Source organism: Chlorocebus sabaeus, chromosome 17 (assembly GCF_047675955.1).
Source record: "Chlorocebus sabaeus isolate Y175 chromosome 17, mChlSab1.0.hap1, whole genome shotgun sequence".
NCBI lineage: Eukaryota > Metazoa > Chordata > Mammalia > Primates > Cercopithecidae > Chlorocebus > Chlorocebus sabaeus.
Genome location: NC_132920.1, coordinates 11,193,318 through 11,213,876, shown reverse-complemented (window position 1 = coordinate 11,213,876; position 20,559 = coordinate 11,193,318). Strand labels below are relative to the sequence as shown.

Genomic DNA, 20,559 nt, shown 5'->3' with positions numbered 1-20,559 from the left:
GGTGCAAGCCGGTCTTGGAATCAGTAAGTTCCCCCCAGCCCCACACCCCCAAGTATGGCTAGAGTGTGGGATGGGGGTGGGGGGTAGAGGGAGAAAGAAAGGGTGGATTCAGATGGCGGTCCACACCAAAGTGTCCGGATTTTGCTTGCTAAGCCACTGAAGTGTCATTAGAGGTTTTTAAACATGCTAGTAATGTGATCGGCTCTGTATTCTAGGAATTAAACATGTAGTGATCAATGTGGAAGATAGATGACAGCAGGGAGTTAGGCAGACACTAAAAAGAAATCATTAGAATAGACCAGACCAAGAGATTCAGGGACCTGACCTCACCACTGATTGCTGTTATAACTCAAGCTGGTGGGGCCCTGTGTGAGGCACTCAACCTCTCTGAGCGACAGCTCTGCCCTCTCTATGAGTGACTGGATTAGGTGATTTCCAAAGTCACTTCCTGCCCTCACATGCTCTTCACTCTTTGCCCTTCACTCTTAGAGAGCAGTCACATGGGTTCCTTCCAAGTTGTCAACAGAAATATTTCTTCCTTCTAGCTTCCTCTTGATTTTTTGCTGTATTTATGCCAGTGTCTAGTCGCAGCTGGAAAATCACTAGAATGGCATCCGGTGCCATTTCCCTGGCTCCTGCCTGCACGAGCATCGGGAAGGAAGAGTGCTTGGTCGAGGAGCAAGCAGGTGGCAAGGATGACAGGCGGGGATGCCCGCCAGAGTGCTGGCAAGTGCAGGAGGTGGAGCCGGAGCCCCAGAGTTCTAGCCAATTTTAGGAGGGTCTCTATGGGAATACTAGGGCTGCTGCATAAATCAATTACATAGCCCAGTTTAAATATCATTTTTGCATCGGATAGTAATCAATGAGGAAGGGAATTGTTTCCGTATTCACTGAGACAATTTGTGTTTCCCTGAAGAGTTTTGAGGGAAACCTACTAAATGACATGAATAAAGTAACAACTATCTGCATTATTTAAGCTGCATTAAGACAGCCTGCTGTCCTTGAGTGTTTAACAAAACAGAGAGAAATAGATTACTCCCTGCTCGAAACACCGCAGAGGCTTCATGTCACACTCAGGAAAAAATCCAAGCTCCCTACCACCTACCTCTCTGAGCTCATCCTCTCCATCCAGCCCTGTGTACACCATGCTAAACACACCGGACAGCTTGCTGCTCTCAGACACACTAAGCTCATGCCTACTGCGGGCCCTTTCCCTGGGTCACTTCTGTCACGAATGCTCATCCCCCAGATCTCTGAGAGGCTGGATCCCTCAAATTATTCAGATTTCTGCTTAAATATCACCTCCTCAGAGGAGCTTCCCTGACCACTTTATCTAAAATAATACACATCCTGTCCCACCTGGGTCTGTTTTCCTCCAGCCATTTTCCCTGCTTAATTTTTCTTCATAGCATGTATCACTGCAAATCATATTATACATTCATTTAATTATTTTCCTCAACTCTCACTAGACAGTAAGCTCCATGAAGATGGGAACTTTGTCTGGGCTACTGCTGTATCCTCCCCTTCTCGAAAGGTACCTGGCACATGCTAGGTGCTCTAGTGATAATAGTTCAATGAGAAAGCTGCTGTATGAAAGAATGGCACACGGAGGAGGGGGTTCCTCCACCTTTTTCTCAATGCCTACCACACTTATCAACAGTAGTCTAGTAGTAATACTAGCTATAATTAATACAATAATTAAATAATAATCTACAATAGAATATAACACTGTCATATAAAATATTAACAAAATAATATATCATAAATTTGATATTAATATTAAAATAACTAATAGCAGTAATAAGAATAAGCAACCATTTACAGTCTTATAATGTAACAAGTACTACTAAATTCTATCCACATTATCTTATTTAATCCTCATTATGAGGCTAGCAGGTATTATTTTCTCTGTTTCATAGTGAAGGACATCAAAATTAAGAAGTTCAACTGGCCAGGCACAGTGGCTCATGTCTGGAATTCCAGCACTTTGGGAGTCTGAGGCGGGTGGATCACCTGAGGTCAGGAGTTTGAGACCATCCTGGCCAACTGGTGAAACCCAGTCTCTACTAAAAGTACAAAAAATAAGCCAGGCGTGGTGGCAGACACATGTAATCCCAGCTACTTGGGAGACTGAGGCAGGAGAATTGCTTGAACCCGAGATGCGGAGGTTGCAGTGAGCCGATACTGCACCACTGCACTCCAGCCTAGGCAACAAGAACGAAACTTTGTTTCAAAAAAAAAAAAAATTAAAAATGTTTTGAGGTTCCAGCACAGCACAGGTTTACCTGATTCCAACACCCTTGTGCTTTCCTTTATGCAACTCACTATATACTGACCCAAACCTTCTTGAAATGAATGTCGGGACATATGTCTTAATTACCTTACAGGACAGAAACAGGAGAGCAGGAGGGCCACTTGTTGGGAACTAAGCCTTCTAGCTAGAGAATGAAATTACAAAAACCCACAGCACAGACTTTTGGAAACTGTTTGAAAACATTAAAATAGAATAGGACAGCACTCATTTACTCAATGATACTCATCAAACAAAACAGAAAGAGGATTCAGCTTGACCACTTAGGAAGCCAAAGGAATGTTATCTAGATCTCTTGGAGGCCACCAGACTCATCTTACAGATGGGAAGGGCTTTGAATCATTGTCCTCCGTTGTCCAGGCAGACACCAAAAACGATTTCCTGCAAACTAATGACTCTCCAGTCAGCCTGCAGGATTCTTAGGGAGATCTTTACAATGCAACATGCTGCATGCTTAATATGTGTTCAGAAAGGCCTTGCACAATTGCTCAGGCTTATTTTTGCTCTAAGGACAAAAGAGGAAAAGTAAGGCCTAAGACAGGTTGGAACAGGTATGTCAACCTCATTAGGATGGCCTGGGGGGTCACGTCCCTGGAATCGGTGCCACTTTGAACTGCAAACGAACTTGCCAACCCTGCATCTGGAAACCACTTTTGTAGGACAGCTGCTCTCTCATTCCTTTTGCTTAGATCATAAAAGTAGAGTTTTCATCCATTGGGAATTTGTGTGTTACAGGCAAAGGGAATCAGATTCTGATCCAACTTGGTCAGCAAAAAAAAATAATAATAATAAGGGCTGATTTCTCCATCCAAGTCATGTAGTCTGGTTGGAGTGCATCCCACTCGGGGACAGCTATTGTCTGGATTCACCAAGTCTCAGTCTTGCCCAGGAAAAAGGAATTTTTTGCCTCACTGCTCTATCCTTGAGAAGAGTTGCAGAAGGTGACCATTTCTGTTTTCTGGGTGATTCTCTTTCTCTATAGAAATCCTAAAGTGGAACCTTTATAGAAACTATGTTCTGTGCTTCACTGGACAGAGACTGGTCTTTTAAACCAGGCTCATCAAACAGTGGGCATTTTCGTTTCCCTGGATAAGAAGTGTTGGTGGGTTAATGGGTCATCCTCAGGACAGAGGTCAGAAGGAAAAACACTGCAGCGTTCAAAGCTGGAGCTAGAAATGCCAGCCGTCAAAAAACACAGAACTCAGTGGACGGTGATGATGTATAGGGCGTGCACTGGCCAACCCCATCTGAGAGGTCACATCTAACTTTATCCTCAGCAAAGCCACTGAAGGTCGCTCAATATGTGTGACCTGCAACTCTGAGGCCCTGGTGAGAAGCTGTCCAGGAAAACGCTGGTGCGTGTGCTGGAGGGTTCCTTTTCACTAAGGGGGAATTGTCTTCCAGCTCCTTGTAGACTGACATCGCGAAGTACTTTGAACGTTGAAAAGAACAAAAAAAGCAAACAGTCACACACACACAAAAAGGAGGCGGGAGGAGGGGGAAAGAAAAAGGGACAGGAGAGAGAGAGAGAGAGAGGTATCAGCAGGGGTGGTTAGTAAAAAGGGGCCCGGAGACAGAAAACCTTTTGTTCCGGGAGTTCGTTTCATGTAGAGATTGTGAGGTGAATGGCTTTGAAACGAAATGGGTTTATGAAGGAGTTGCTAGATCACAGGAAGCGCGACTGTCAGACTGCTTTTGTGAATTCAGTTTCTTTAAAATTTGGGTTAATCTTAAAAAGAATGTATCTCCTTTTCCTGTTCTTTCTCTTTCTTTCTGTCTTCTCCTTTGGCGGCGGCGGGGGGACAGAGTTAAGGTTCAAGACGGCTCCCCACTTTCTGTTTTATTTTCCACCCTCTGATAAAGCAAAAAGAAGAGATCACATTACAAGTTCTTTGTCAGTTTTTCAGAATTAGGGGTGGGCAGGGCCTGAGCATTACCTTGTCCCACTAGCCAATGGCGGGGCGGCATGCAAATGAGGTCCGCGATCAGCCTGCCTCAGTCACAACAGTGAGCTCAGAGACTTTGGGGAGGCGCTGCGACTGACAAGCGGCGCTGCCCGGGACCTTCTCGATTTCCTCTAGCGCTGCACTCAATGGAGGGGCGGGCACCGCAGTGCTTAATGCTGTCTAACTAGTGTAGGAAAACGGCTCAACTCAACGCCGCCGAAATGAAGTATAAGGTAAGAGAGTGCCTTTTACAGGTTTCCTTGCAAGCTGAAGGCTGTCTGCGGGTGTGTGCGTGTGTGTGCGTGTTCCCTACTGTGACAGTCCCTTGTGTGTCCCGGAGAGTTCTAAGATGGGTCTGGGTCACTGAGGTTGGCATATAAGCAGGCAAGCAAAGACCCGGTCTTTGAGACCCACTCCAGGGGTTCGCAGTACACCCGAGTCCAATTGCTCTGAAAGTTGCCGGGGAAATACCTCGGTGAGAAGTTAAGACTTGGAGCCGCTTCACAGCAGCCACTGGAGACCAGAGGGTGTCTGACTTGAATCGCGGCAGGCATTGGCTCAAGTCTCCTCAGCTTCCCCAGGCCTGGCTTCCACTGCCCTGGGGAGCCGTAATAAGGGAGGAATGAGGACTGCGTCGTCTCTCTCAGACTGGCTCTTAGTGCAAAGTTTTCCAGCCTTTCCTTTAATCCTTTGGTCTTGGAAGGAGCATGCCATATGCACTTTTGGTGGGAGAAATTAAAAACCCAGATTACACAGCTGAGGATGGAAAAGGTTGACATCCTTATGTGATATTGGATGTAGGAATAAATAAGTATGAGCCATTTCTTGAAAACATTTTTATTGGAGTTTGAATGGGGTGAGAGTGTGAAGGTTCAGGCAGGCTCACTGTGCCTGAAAGCTTACCGAGTGTCACAGTCATAGTACTTCAGCAGCGTTATTTTCCAGTGCATTTTACACCGTTGTTTGTGTATTTTTCTTGCCAAAAGGATTTTTGACTTGCTCCATATATTCCCCCCCTCCACCTTTTTTTTTTAAGTCACTCCCATCTAAGGAGGCAAGCAGCTTCCAGGGGACACAAAGAAAGCTGACTGCAATGAATTGGGCATGGATTTTTCTTGAATGATGAATAGACATGAGTGCTAGTGCTACTATTTTATTTTATGCTATTTTAAACAAAAGTGTTATTATTAAGATGGATTTGGGCAAGGGTGCTAGGCTTTTGGATTGACAATTTATATTAACTTTACACTCGCTGGAAGCTACTTCACTTTTTTTCTAAATTTTTCTGGTCCATCCTTTTTTGATGTAAGGTTGTAAATACTTGGTCTAGCTGATAGCCACTGACTAGCCTTAATAATAAAGCTTTTGTTCAAAAACTGTGAATCTTATTCAAAAACTTTAAATCTAAATGTCGAAAGTCTTTATTGTAATGCCTATGTTACCACTGTCTGAAGACACAGGTATCTGTTTTATCAGCTATTATCTTCTTCAGTAGGGAAGATCAGAGGAAAGGGTCATCCTGAAGGCTATTAATATTTGACTTTAGGATGCAACCAGAAACAAATCCCTCTACCTGGCAGGAAAGTTATCTTTCTTAAAGTGGGTCACCCCATATTTCCTTATTTAGAACAATGATAGGACCAGATATTACTCAGCCTGGAGTGACTTTTTTGCTCCTCCTTTCCTTGTTGTTGAATAAGAACTGGCTTGCAGAATAAAAGAGAAAGTATGTTCATGTGTCTATTATTGGAAAGTATAAATGGCTGAAATTAACATTGAGTGCCGTAATCTAGAAAGTGACGAAAGTGACAAAGTCTCAAGTCACTTTTGTTCAATGATCTCATCGTGTTTAGCTTTACTCTTTATGGAAAGAAAATTTAAAGGCAACTGATAAAGTGACTGACAATGTAAACTGCAATTGGCATTCATGGAGAAACCTGCTTCTCCACTGGGCCTTACTGGTGCTGAACACTACGCCAAATGATGTAAACACACGATTTTTATTAGCCTGTGGGCAACTTCACCGGCAATGAAGCTAACTTCTCTGACCAGTCAAATGACTTACGCCCTATGATGACTATTGTATCAACCAACAACTGAAGAAATCCACTTTCCTTTTTTATAAAGTTTTCTTTCTCTCTCTTTAATAATGAACAACTTTACTTCAGGAAAGGATTTTGTTATTGTAAGTAGAGGAGAGACACAAAGGTAATGACGTAACATTAATTGAGACTTACTGTGACAATACAAGACTGTCATATTCAACTCTCTCAATAGCTCTATAAGGTGGACATTATTTTTATACTCAATTTCAAATGACACAGAGAGGCTAAGTAATTTATCTAATGCCACACAGCTAGAAAGTGGTGAGCTGGGATTAGAACTAAGGTGATCTGGCTCCAGAACTCACGACTTGAACCACTATTAAGAGAAAGAACCATCATTGACCTCTCTAAAATATGGCTAGTGTTTTCTTTTCCCAGAAAGTTTAAGACTATTTCATCCCAAGTATTCCTGCAGGATAATTTCTTTTTAAGACAGTAACTCTACAAAGTAAAATGAAATGCACGCTTGGCAGTTATTTGTTTAACTTGAGCCGCTTAGGTAATAAAACCAGATAATTATTAGATTGTAAAATCCCGGAGACAAGAATTATCTTTAAAATACCACATTGCTCTATGCACTGTAAATTTAGCACAGATCTTAAAATGTTCACTGAAAGACTTATGAAACAGGCCCTATAAGATTTTTTCTCGTTGTTAACCTGATTATCTGGTTTGGTTGCCCCAGGGATCACAACTATGGAACAACAAACCTTCACTTATTTTGCACTTAACATACACAGCTTCAGGCCAGGCAGCAGCATACTTGCAACAATCCTGAGAACTGTGGAACGTAAGCTATTACTCCGGACAGACATTTCTGGTTAGTACGTGTCTAGTCTGTCTTTATTTCCCTATATGTTTTTTATTTGTCCACAGGAAGGTTGCAGTCACTGTCATATGTACTTGATTTTCCATTTCTTTTAGAAGGGATTCAGTCTGTGGTTATGTGATAGTAAATTATGGGGACTTCATTTATTAAGAGTTTTCTACAAAATCCCCTTCATATACAGAGCATGTTCTGAATTGGGCAGGGGCTGGGGGGTTAGGGGATTGCCTCGATGGCATTGGTTTGCTTACCCAGTGAAGGCTGCTCCTTAGGGCCTGGAGGTGGATGGTTGTGCTGTTTGTGGGAGGGTGATGGAAGGGTCTCTGAGCAGCTGTGTTTGAGCAGAAGCCCCGAGAACCCGCCCCGTTTGTGCCTGCCAGGCCCGAAGCCCCGCCCACCTCAGGCCCAGCCCTGGCGGGGGCTCAGCACCCACTTGGCCTGGCCGCTCATGGCTGAGCAGAGATGCTTTTGTGGCTTTGCCAAATTTCTGAGCCCTTACGTGCCTACATTAAAATTCTAAATTAGTTATCTCGTCTACCATACAACAAATTCATTCTTTAAGGTTTTGACTGAAGAAAAATTACAGACGGAACTTACAATGCCATGAAGAAAGCTGCATTCTGAAAGTCAGAGCCCTGTGTTCTGGTTGAATGGAGTAGGTCAGGGAAAGGAGAACCGGCGTGCTGAGAAACCGTGTGCTTTGGAAGGGACTTTGAAAGTATTCGTATTTTCTTAAGCAAGACTGAGGAAAATAGTGACAGAGGGTCTTTGATTTAGTCAATATGGTCATGTATAACCTATAAAATTCCCAATTATTTCCTTGCTTTGATATTTTGGTTTAAAATGTTTTATTTTTCTCTGTATGATTTTTGCAACCCATCCAAATGTAGGACTCCTGCCCTTTTCCTTTTTAAACCTTGTATGAGATCTATGGATTTAAAAGCACTAAAACATGCTTTGAAAAATATCAAATTGGTTATTTATTTATTTATTTATTTATTTAGCAAACCCATTTGCAGAGCTAAATGGCTTAACTGCACAGAGATAAAAACCTTTAGAGAACTGAAGGTGCCTGATAATACCAAATTTAGCAAGTTGCACAGTGTGTAACATACCAAGGATTCCTTTAGCATCCTTTCCTTGCTGGGATACACGTCAGTCCTGTTCTCAGAATTCAGTGACTCCCTGTCTCTCCCTTCACTCCAGTCTTCTGAAAAAAACACCTACCTCTCCACTTTTCTTTTTTTCTTTTTTTGATGTTGAGTCTCACTCTGTCGCCCAGGCTGGAGTGCAGTGGCACCATCTCAGCTCACTGCAACCTCTGCCTCCTGGGTTCAAGCGATTCCTCTGCCTCGGCCTCCTGAGTAGCTGGGTTTACAAGTGCCCGCCACCATTCCCGGATAATTTTTGTATTTTCAGCAGAGACGGGTTTCACTGTGTTGGCCAGGCTGGTCTCGAACTCTTGACCTCAGGTGATCCACCTGCCTCAGCCTCCCAAAGTGCTGGGATTATAGGTGTGAGCCACCACGCCCGGCCTTTTCGCAAATTTCCTCCCTCTTTCGTGCTTTTATAACCTCACTGGTTCTTCTTCTTCTTTTTTCTTTTTTTCTGCTTCTTCTTTTCAGGCTTTCCTTATGCTTCTTTAATACTGACTTCAGTAGGTCTTACTTCCAACCCCGTACTCCCCAGGCCCCTCACCCCCACCTGTCTACTGCTGCCTCCTCGCCCCCAACACATGGATGTGACATCTTTAATGCACATCCTGTAGCCCTCATTTTTCCTTCTCCTTAGACTCTGCTATGGGAAATCCTGGTCCGCTGCCCGCATTCATTTGCCTGTCTCTTTGTGCTTGCATGACTTGAGCGGCCTGTCAGTCCTGCTAGTAAAGTCTCCTCATCCAGCCACTCTGTTTAAACAATCAAACTCTGAAACCTTTGTCTCCTGGACTGTCCTATAATCCCTAAAATAGGCTGTTATGTTTTTCCTCTGCCCTACTCTGTTAGCACTACCTTACTTATTAACTTCTTTCAATCAAATCATTATCTAAAGGATACATGTAACTCAGATAGGTTGCCTACTGGGCCTGTTTAGTTTTAAGTAAACCCCACTGAATATGAGAGACCCACCCTTTATTTGTATGTAGAGGCAGATTGATCGAAAAGTCCTTGAATAAAAAGCATGATCTAGGGTCTGTGAGGTTTTGAGGGGGCTGAGACTTGGTCTTTTATGCTCTTGTATTAGAGACATGATAGCGCATGGGCTTTGGAGAAAGGCATTTCTGTTCCTTATGGCTTATAGCTCTGTGACCTTAGGCAAGTTAAGCTCTCTAAGCCTCATTTTACAGCATTATCTGTAAAATAGGGATAAGAATAACTGCCTCATACTATTGTTCCAAGACCTGAGATAATATATGAATGAAGTACTTACTATGGCTCTTGGCGTATAGTAAGCAGACAATGCTAGCTGGCTCCAGTTCTCTTTGTATAGTAGATGCTCAATACATGTTGAAAGGATAGTGTGTACTCAAGACTTGGTGACAGAATTATGTCAAAATCCCAGTTGCTAGTTTGTGATGGCTGAGTATTGTTGAGTATTCCCTGGGCCTGGATGTGTATTGTAAGCATACGACCCTAATAGCATATAGCCCCGCTTGCCAAAATTCTTTTGCCTTGGTTCCTTCATTATTGTTCATTGGACTCAATATTCCTGAAATTATAAGCCTTTGCTCACAGGAGTCAAAATATATACACGAATAGCCATTTAAGAGGATCTTAACACTATATGGCATAGTAAAAAAAAAAAAAAATGGACTTTGTTTCAAATCCCACTTTTGTTACTTTCTAACAGTATAATTTTATGCAAGCTACTTTAAACCCCCTTTTCCTCATTTATAAAATGGGAATAATACCTGTCTTATCAGATAGTTATAGGATATATGACAATTGTCCTTTCCAGCAGGTAGTAGGCATTTAATAAATGGCAGCTATTATAGGATGTTATATACACATACACACAAAGATATATAGATACATAAATATGGAAGTTTTATATAGATAAAAGTTTAAGAGGAAACATTCACTAGAATTGTTTACCCATAACACAAGTATCCGTGAGGAAAAGAGAAAGGCATCAATTTGAAAAACCAAAGGTAAAATCCAAAGAATGTAAGTTGGGAGTAGATCAGAAGTTCAGGGTAAAATCTCTTATCCAACCGCGGTCAATTAGAATGACATAAATGTAAAGTAAGAGGTCTTGGTTGTCTGTTTAGATCATTTTAGGGTCAGAAAGAAATCGAAACAAATTGGTTTGAAATGCCAACCACTAGGACCAAGGCAATACTCTGCAGGAACATACAGGCTGAATTACCAGGACTTCTCACCAAGACAAATAAAACAGGACCATTGGGAAGAAATACTATATTTCTAACTTAAAATGCCAGAGAGTAACTGACGGTTTCCTAGGTGATAGATGATTGCAAAGAGTACGGGCATGAAAAGGGGACACACACACACAAAAAAAACCCTGTTTATACTTTGCCAACAACACCCCCTCCATCTTATTTACTTTGAACATTCCAGCCATCTCTCTGCAGTAATTCCTGCTGGCTAATGAGGACTCCACACAGCTAGGGAACATGACAGCCTGCAAAGGCCTATTTTCCAGAACAATCTGCATTTTAAGATAAGTGACCTTGTTGGTGACCTTTTCTACCCTTCGCTGGAAAGGGTGACTCTCTTAGAAGACAGTTTGACTAAACAATGAGATCTAGGTGAATGTGAGGAAGATAGAACAGGCACTCCAGAAATATGGATAGTGGTGGTGTTGAGAGCAGTTTTTCATGGTTGAGGCAGGGAGTGGAGGCAGCTCTCATGGAGATATTAAAAGTCGCCAGTGTCCAATACATATGCCTGGGCCCCACAATGGACTACCAAATCCCAGTTATTCTTTAAAAAAAACAAAAAAAAAAACCCCCTCCCTAACCACTACTGGTGCTTAAATGGTGTCTAGGTAGGTAGTTCATGAGCCTCAGTCAAAGCCTGGGTCCAGTGATTTGCAAGTGTCACGATTGTTGGCAAATCTCAGTCTTGCGAATTAGAATTCCCCTGATATGTCTCACATGTCAAGGTAATAGTTACATGATGTTGCCAAAAACGTCCCTCATGTGAGATGTTCTGTTTACGCCCACCGGAAACAAATATTGAGCAACCATGAATATGTAAAAGTGAAACCATTTCAAGCAACAAAAATATTTGATAGCTATTTTGAAATTAATTTTAATTCCTTTTTTTACTGTGTGTGGGTGGTTGACGTGGGGGCGGTGGATGTATTATCTGTGAAATCCAATAGAAAGTTGCAGTAACCAAAACACAAGTAAAGTTCACATTTGAACCAGATCTCCTGTCTACTTATTAAGGCATTATGCATTTAGATAACATGATGTGTCATTCATGTTTTTCCTAGTATTTTTTGGTTAGGCAGAAACCTTGTGCTATCACTTGGTAACTGTGAGTTAGCCTTAATCTCAATGATTCATAACAGTCCATTTGTTTTCCTTAATTGAATGCCTTACTCCCACAGGAGATGAGGCTAACTGAGGACTCAGCTAGAGGACTCTTTAAGAATGAGCTGGGCTTATCTGCCCCCCAACACCCTCTGCCTCCCAAAATAACCATAACAGGCAAAGCCAGCACACAGAAAATGGCAGTAAAGTGGACTTCTAGACACTCCAGCTACTTCTGAGTCTTTAGTGTCAGGACACGTCAGTCATCTGTCGATGAGGTTTTTTTTCTCCTTTTATTCTTTGGTTCTTGTTACGAGTCACTGTGGCATGACCAGGAGTTTGGCAGGAAATGGGTTCGTGGACCCTCAGTGCGGCGGCGCTAGCACAGCAGCGTGGGCCTAGCAACATGTCAAGCCCTCTTTCCCTTGCGTGCTCCCCTGGGGAAGAAGTCCAGTGTTATTGCCGCTTCCCTGACCCTCTCCACTCAGAGCCTAGCATGACAAGCACACCTTTAAATGGTCTCGAGGAAGGGAATAGCAGAAATGCATGCAACCGGATAGCCTCCTTTCTCTTAATAACCCCTGTCACTGTGGAGCTGGACTTCTAGGCAATCTCACAGAGGCCCAGAGGCCCTGGAATAGATCTCATTTCCTTACAGAGATCACCTTGTCAATTAGAGAACACATACGTTGATTGAATCAAAGATTCTTATCAGTGCCTAGCTCTTTTTCTCCCAAATCGGAAATTCAACCATGGCAGATCCATAATCAAGAAAAATACTTGCATTCCCATCCTTTGTTGTTGGTTTCAAAACTATTTCTTTTTTGTGAGTATGTATCCATGTTTTACAAACTAAAAAAAATGGGACATATGGTCTGACAAAGGAAAGGATATTTGAACCTGGGGACTGCCTGGGAGAGTCCGGAAACACATGGTCACTGTACAGACTGTCGTCATCAAGAGCTGCTCCTGAGATTAGCCCACTGTCGAAGGCATTATCCCATCTCCCTTACAGCAGCCTTTTGCGGGAAACTATCTAAGATGTTGTGTTTTTTTTTTTTTTAACATTGACTTGTAAATAACAAGGTGCTCCCTTTCCTTTTCTTTACAGAAATAGGCATCTTCAGAAATAAAGGCATGTCCATTTTGAAATATGGACTTGTTTGGAACACCTGAGAGTGTCAAGCAGTGCGGGGGATTTGCATCCAATTGTTCTTGCTTTAAACCTGGCATGGGCGCTCTTGCCTCATAGCCCGCGGCACCTGAATCGAGCCTCCTGCCTCCCTTATTAAGATCTTAATTACAGACTCAGCTTAGTTCATTGCTGAAGGGAAAGAATTTCATTTCTCTGAAGTGTGTCTGTTTTTTGGTGTGGCAGGTGTAATCATGATGAGATCATTTCTGGTTTTTTTGTTTTTTTGTTTTTCCTGGAGGAATTTTTTTTTCCAGGGAGAGGAATACAGTTCTTAAGACACAATTTCATGAGCTCATCTTGGCATACTAATAATAACTGTGCTTTGATTTCACAGAGACCCTTTTTTTTTGAAGAAATCAGAGCATTTGGAGTATATAATTTCATGATTCCTCATACTTGTATAAAGAAGAACGTGTCTATTAATATTTATTTTGCAGACAGGGAAACAGAGACACAAAAGGTAGAGATTTGGTGGTCCATTAGTCTTAAAACGTGAAGTCTGAAGCTAGACCCTCCTAATTCAGTCTGGTGTCCATTCCTCTCTCCAGGGTTTCTCAACTTTGGCACTACTGATATTGAGGGCCAGGTCATTCTTTGTGGTGGGGGCTGTCCTGTGCACCGTAGGATGTTTAGCAACATCCCTGGCCATTCTACACACTAGATACCAGTAACACACGTGTGCATGCACACGCACACGCACTCACACACACACGGTGACAACCAAAAAATGCCACTAAACATTGCCTGTACCCAGAGGGGACAAAAATCTCCTAGTTGAGAAGCAGTGGTCTAATCTCTTCTACTCCTTCTGCTTAAAAAATAACTGCCCTACTGGTTTTATGTGACAGAAGAACAAAAATACCCCCATAGAACTGATTGCCATAATTTTATCATTACTGATGTTGAGCTTAATGTAACAGGTCCTAACCAACAAGCAACTTCCTCATACAGGGCCTAGCCCCAGTTTGTTTCAGCGAATACCACAAACTACTAAGAAGCACAGTTTCATTCAAGTCAAATGTAAAACCCATCAAACCATCTCTAAGGCAACTTTAAAGTATTTCTCTGGCATCTCTCTCTACAATATGTACCTCATCACGGAACATGCATTTAGAGCTGGGTCTTTAAGAAAGCTATTTTATTCTCATAAACTGGTGTAAAACATGTGCGTGTAAGAGCTTGTCTCTCCACCTCGGCACTGAACAATTTCACAGTGAGGGTTTTTTGTTCCCTTTGCTCCTGCCACCTTTCCCCTGTGTTCTGAGAAGCTGCAGCTTCGAAAATTCTTCCTGGAGAGAGCTTAGCGGCTACATTGCTGACAGTGTATGACTGTACACACCTCTCAGCCAAGTGTGTGAATCTATTTTCTAAAACTCTCTGAGGACCTCACAAGTGAAGTAGATAATACCAGTCAGGCACCAAACCCAGGTCAGGTGACATCTAAAAGAGTTCCAGGGAGGGTGGCATCCCATTTCCATCAGCTCGGTTCTGGCTGGAAGATGGACAAGAGTTGCCAGGATGTGTATGCATCTGTGTTGGTAGATTTAGGTATAACCTTGGGCTGCATAGCTTGGTGAAGGAAGATAAGAGAGATGGGAATGGAAAATAGGAACCTCCTTCTCTTCTTTCAAACACCTTATCAGATGTTATAATTTGTGCATTTTGACTTTGAGAAATGACATCATTTTTGGAAGTATATTGTAATATAGTGGATTGCAGTCTCCTACTCCATTAAAACTTAATTCTTATTTCTCTTCCCTTAGTACCTGGATGTTAGAGGGATTTGTCTAGACAGGCAGATAGATATGATCCAGTGCCAACACTGTAATGCTGGCTGAAATCCAGATGGTTGTTTTATTGTTAATAAAATCTATCTTGGGGGTGGGTGGGTGTCAGGCCTTCATCATTATATGGTGCCTGTCAGATTTATCTATGGACGGAACCCTGAAAAGAGCTTGTGCCTGCCCTGCATTTTTGACCCCTTGCCAAGATACTGTACTGAAATCTATCAGAACTGGGCAACCTGGGACAAATGCTTCAAAATTCCAAGGCTTCATAGCAACAGTGCTGACTTCTAAGATGGAGAAGATTCTCAGGAAGGGCATCCTTGTCTGGTGGGAAAAAATTCTAGATTAAGAGGTGAGCAAGATGCTAGTTCTGGCTCTGCTGCTAATCTAATAAGAGACCCTCTGGGCTGTAAAATAAGGAGACTGGGTTAGAATGGTTCCTTCTTACTAATCAACTCTGCTCAAGGTATGGGTGACTTCTGGTTCTAATACCTGTAAAAAACCTAGGTATTCTTCCAACTTCTTTTTTTTTTTTTTTTTTTTTTTTTTTTTTTTTTTTTGAGACGGAGTCTCGCTCTGTCACCCAGGCTGGAGTGCAATGGTGCGATCTCGGCTCACTGCAACCTCTGCTGCCTGGGTTCAAGCAATTCTCCTGCCTCAGCCTCCCAAGTAACTGAGATTACAGGTGCATGCCGCCATGCCTGGCTAATTTTTTGTATTTTAGCAGAGACGGGGTTTCACCATGTTGCCCAGGCTGGTCTCAAACTCCTGAGCTCAGGCAATCTACCTGCCTTGGCCTCCCAAAGTGCTGGGATTACAGGCGTGAGCCACCATGCCCGGCCTCCACCTTCTTTAAGACTCTCAGGAGTTGCTTCGGTAAACCCAAAGACGAGTGAAAAATAGAACTCAGCAGTCAAATTCGTCTTTCATTGTGGGCCAGGAAATAATAGAAGTTGACTATAACATTGCACATATACACACATATATGCAATCTGCCTACTAACTTTTTACCCTAAGATTTTGTTGGTTACATAGTAAACAAATCCTAGCATATGAATGCGTCTGTCCAGCATGAACCCTAAATCAAGCAAGAATTCATGGCATTCATTCAAGTGTGGGGAAGGAGAGAAACCCAGCTTTTGAGGAAACCCTTTTTAATTGCACAGCTATGTTGTCCATATCACGTTACCAAATCTCGTCAGATAGAGATTTCTTTCTGAGATCCAAATATCCAGATTTGCAATGAGCATCGGATCTTTTCATCAGCTCTCAAAAAGTACCTTCACTTTGGTATATCAGCCACCAAAATAGTGCTGGGTTCCAAATGATCCCTCATTAGATTGGATTGGCCAGTGTGGAAGAGATGTTAAGATTCCCAAACCCTGGATCCACAACCACACACAGGGCGCTGTCCCATAGCACATCCAGGGAGTATTAACAGCGTCTCTTGCCATGCCAAAGAGTACCTTCGGGAGGCAGGTATCTAATGTCACATTTCTCAAACCTTCTCCCACTCAGACATGCTCAAAAGAGAAATCTATAGCTAAAGTTCACAAAGCTGGAAACTCTAAGAAAACTTGAGAACTCAGGACAAAGTGAATGATGTCAAGATTCAGAGAGGGTCCAAGATACTCACGTAAGCTTTGTAACCATCATAGGGGTCTAAAAGAAGCACTTTACAGAAAATAAAAATTACTGCCTGAAATGCAATCTGAGTGACAGAGGAGTCCTTGGTGGGAAATGCTGAGCACCCCTCACCAGTGGGCAGAAGGATGACGGGGATTAGTGGGACAAAGTGGGGTCCTGCTCTTGCCTTTCTGTGAGCTCGTTCAGCTCACCTAATGAAAAGTGTGTCAGAACACAGTCAGCAAATAGTACTGGGAAAAAAATCAGCATATCATAGCATATCTTATATCATATCATAACTTATCATATCTTCTGTCTCCTGAATGTGAAAGTTTCATGTCTGCAACTTCATAATCTCAACAGGAACCAACTCAAAAAATTCAACATTCCAGATCTTCAGATGCAAGAACCTAAGTGTAAACCAAGTATTCTGAGAATTAAAATCCTGATACTTATAGATATCCATGTTTTCTGACTATGGCTGTTTCCTTCTTTGGGGAAAGCCCACATCCCCCTCTATCCCAAAGGTGATGATGGGAAGGAGAGGAGAAATGTAGCCAAAATGGTTTGCAGTCCTCAGACCAAAGCTGGTTTTCATCAGTATGCACAAAAGCACGTGAGCCTTTCTCTTCCCCGTTGTGCCCCGAGACTGACCTTGACAATGTTCATCCCTCAGCCGCCTGCCTTAGGATTGACTTCCTTGACGATGGCCATTTCCTTGAACGTGTCTGTTTCTCAGGGTCTGTCCTCTGCATGCATTTGTGCGTGCAGGCACGCAAACCCACAAAAGTCCAGGCTAAAATTCTGGGGGATTGGGTACAGGAAAATAATGTCATTGAGAATGGGGCAACCCTGAAGCCATGGCAGGATCTCCTGCATGACAAATATAGAATGAAGTAAAAATAATCAGAGGAAGCCAGGCCATTGATGATGCTATCGGTCTTAGTGGGCTGATACACCAGACATAGTGTCTCATTTCTCTTAAAAGGACCGCATGAGTGGTCATGGAAACTATAAGTCACACCTCTCCATATATGGAAAAGCAGATTGTTTCTCTGACATAGGAGTAATAAGCTTTCTTGACATTTTGATAGCAGTGAGGGAAGGAAAAAAAAGGCAGGGAGCAGTTGGAGGTGGGGTGAGGGGTAGAAGTCATCATGTGACCTAGAGCTCTCTGTACCCACATTCTGGTCAACTGTACAGTATTTTCTTCCTTCTCCTCAGGCATAGCTTGGGAACCAGGAACAGCAGAACCCAAGTGGTCTGGCAAAGTGTCTGAATGGTGCTCTGTCACCTAGTGCCAAAAGCAGATTGCTACACTGAAGGGAGAAAAGCTCTTAAAAGAGACCATTGTGCTTAATCTCACTGGGATGGTCAGTTCCTCTTGGCCTTCCTGTTTGCTCCGTAGTTGCAAACACTAGTTTCAGGGGGGTCAGGCTACCGATCTGCGTCATTATCCTGTTTTAATAGGGAGGGGCAGGCACTTTCCTGCTGTCTGTCTCCCATAGTCTCTGGCTGTGAGGCTTGAGTGACTTGGATATGACATTTCTCTTTCTGGTTCATTCATTTTCCCCATTTCCATCTGAAAATTCTAACCAAATGTCTTGCTGAATTCTTTAAGTAAAATAATTTCACCCTCCCTGCAGACAATGAGGAAATCAGAGTCCAGAATCTATTTCAACTTAGTAAACATTTAATGAGTCTATATTTCGTTTTGGATACGGGGGTAAAGTTCTGGAAATGCAAAAGGAATTTGCATCTCTGACCTTAAGGAGTTCACAGTCTTGAACAGGACAATCCAAGTTGTACTGTAAAGAAATAGTATGATCAAGAACTGGGAAGGGAAACAGCCTTTGGATAGATACGCAGTCTGGTTAAATGGAAGATGGGTTTTGAGGGAGGAAGAAGTTTAATGCAGGAAAGCCAATTGGGAAGCAATCTCTGTGCTACAGAAAAAAAAAAAAAAAAAGTTGCTAAGAACCTGAATGAAGGGTGGCAGTGAGGTGGAAAGCAGGGCCCCACTGATGGGTTGCAGGTCATGAAGAGACATAACAAACCTCTGTGGCTCCTTCTGGGCAGCTGTGTGCATGCTGTTAACCAAGCAAAGCAAAGCAGGAGAAAAAGGTGTTTGCACTTGCTTTTAGAGAGGAAGAGGCCCATTAGACTGGATATAAGGGACTGGAGTGCAGAAGAAATATCCAGCAAAAACTATGGCTTTAGGAAATATCTGTGTGTTCAGATGCCATCCCATAGATGAGATTTCCTGTAGAGAGTAAGCACATAGTTGAGAAGAGGAAAGTGCAAAGGACAAATCTCTTTGGAACATGATCACTTTAGGGATGGGAAAAAGATTTAGTCTCCGATGGAGAATAAGGATGAGAGTGGTCAAGAGAAGAGGGAGAACTAAAAAGTAGTATCGTGGAGGTCAGAAGAAGACAGTTTCAAGGAAGCTTGGGGTGGGGATCAAGGCTAGAGGCTGCTGCAATCAGCGTTCCCTCAGATAGGGCTCATGATCCCAAATGCTGGTTTCCAATCCTGATTAGAGCCACAGCTTGTGTTGCACCTGCATTTCACTTGACTAAATTCTGTCCTAATTCTGGACCTGAAGACAAAAGGCCTGAATTCCTGTCTCAGCTCTAAGACTTTCTTGCCAGGTGACTTGGCAAATCATTAACTTCTTGAGGCTCATTTTTTTCTTTTGTAAAGTAAAAGGGTTGGACGGTAATTGTTTAAAGTTCCTTCTGGCTTTCAAGTTCTGTGCCCTAACTGTTTTGGCATTTTGCCAAGCTCTAGCTGCACTGCTAACTGCCAGCCGCTGGAGACTTAACCATCCAACTGAATATAGAGTTACATAGTTCTCTTATCTCTCCTTGATTTGTTTCTGTGTTGACCTTCCCTACCCTGGAGATAAATATCCAAGGTGGTGGGGCAGGCAGGAGAAAGCGTAGATCTTGAGTAGACGAAACTGCTTCTCTGGGGTTTTTCTAAGATAGCAGATCATCAGTTTCTGACTTTATGGCCTCAAAGAATCACACCTTTGCACTGAAGGAGAGGGTCCCTCCACCTCCTTGCCAGAAGAATTCATTCTTGATTTTCCTACTTACGAGTGATGTGCACTTTTGAATGAGATGGTTTATGGTCCAGCTGAAATTCATTTGACTGTTAAGGTCTTACTGAAACCTTGCGCCAACACCATATCTTTTCAAAAGCCCAACTCCTGCCCCATGCCTTTCCCTGCTTGCTTATGTATTGTCTGTGTTGGAATCTGATGAGATTTATCCATAATTTATCAAGTAGTATCATTATTAATATGTTGTCTTAGAAGTTCCCTTGAATGCAACCAATGGTTTCACTATTGCTGTTTGTAGGCAGATACTCAACAAGAGGTTGCAGTGACAAGAACTCATTCATAATTCAGAAATATACTGCTTTGAGATAACAGTTCTTCTGAAATGTAATCGTGAGTGAGATAAATATCAGATAGGTATAAAACATACATAATAGCATCATTAGAATAGGACCAAACCTGGACTGCGAATGGAGAGGAGGCAAGGCGGGGAGGGAGCCTGAAGCCCAAGGGCTATCTAGCAATTAATTAAAACATCACCATAGCTTACCAAGGACCAGGAAGCTAAGGCCCAAAGGGGAGCTTTTGCCTGGCAAAGTAACACAGCTAGAACCAAAGACCCCAAATATCCAATTTATTCCATAGACATGAAAAGAAGAACCGGTCCTCTTCAGTACTTTATCATATAATGGAACTGAGCCCAGTAACAAGGACGCTGTGTGGCTGAGCTAAGATGGCTTAAAGTTCTGGAAAGAGGATTAAACTGAAAGAGCGCAATTCTCTTTCCATCACTGCCAACAGTGTGGCCGTGGGCAAATGATAGGTCTCCCCAGCCCCATTTCATCATCTGTGACTCAAGGGCATTGTGTCCAGGTGTCTCTAAAGGTCTCTGGAGCTGTAAGCTTCAGTTTAGCAGAGTGGTTGGATGTAGACATTGACTCTCTGTAGCTTGCACAGATATTAAATAACTCATACTCCTGTTCAGCCAAGGCCGAGAATATGTATCAGTGTGTGAACAGGTGTGAGACTAGTGCCGGGGTCCTGGCTACTAACAGCAGTGTCAAGCTGTGCCTGAAACCTAATCTCTATGGGCACTGAGGAGGACCGCTGGGAAGTCCTGACAACCCGTCCGGAGGACTCACCTGCGGTGCCTACATCAGGCCAGACGCCAGACTGTGGGGCTCTGAGAGTTTCC

At 42.9% G+C, this 20,559-nt stretch overlaps 1 protein-coding gene across 2 annotated transcripts in view; it reads left to right on the top strand.

Annotated features, from left to right (window-relative positions):
• NEDD9 (neural precursor cell expressed, developmentally down-regulated 9) overlaps window positions 1-20,559 on the top strand; it is a 200,780-nt gene that overhangs the window by 148,126 nt on the left and 32,095 nt on the right. Inside the window, exon 1 of one of the 2 annotated variants that reach the window (XM_007973687.3) lies at window positions 4,315-4,490. The exons of the other annotated variant lie outside the window; for it this stretch is intronic. Coding sequence (XP_007971878.3) covers window positions 4,479-4,490 — 12 coding nt within the window. The 5' untranslated portion in view covers window positions 4,315-4,478. Of the gene's footprint in view, window positions 1-4,314; window positions 4,491-20,559 lie in introns of those variants that run through there. 2 annotated transcript variants of the gene reach the window in all.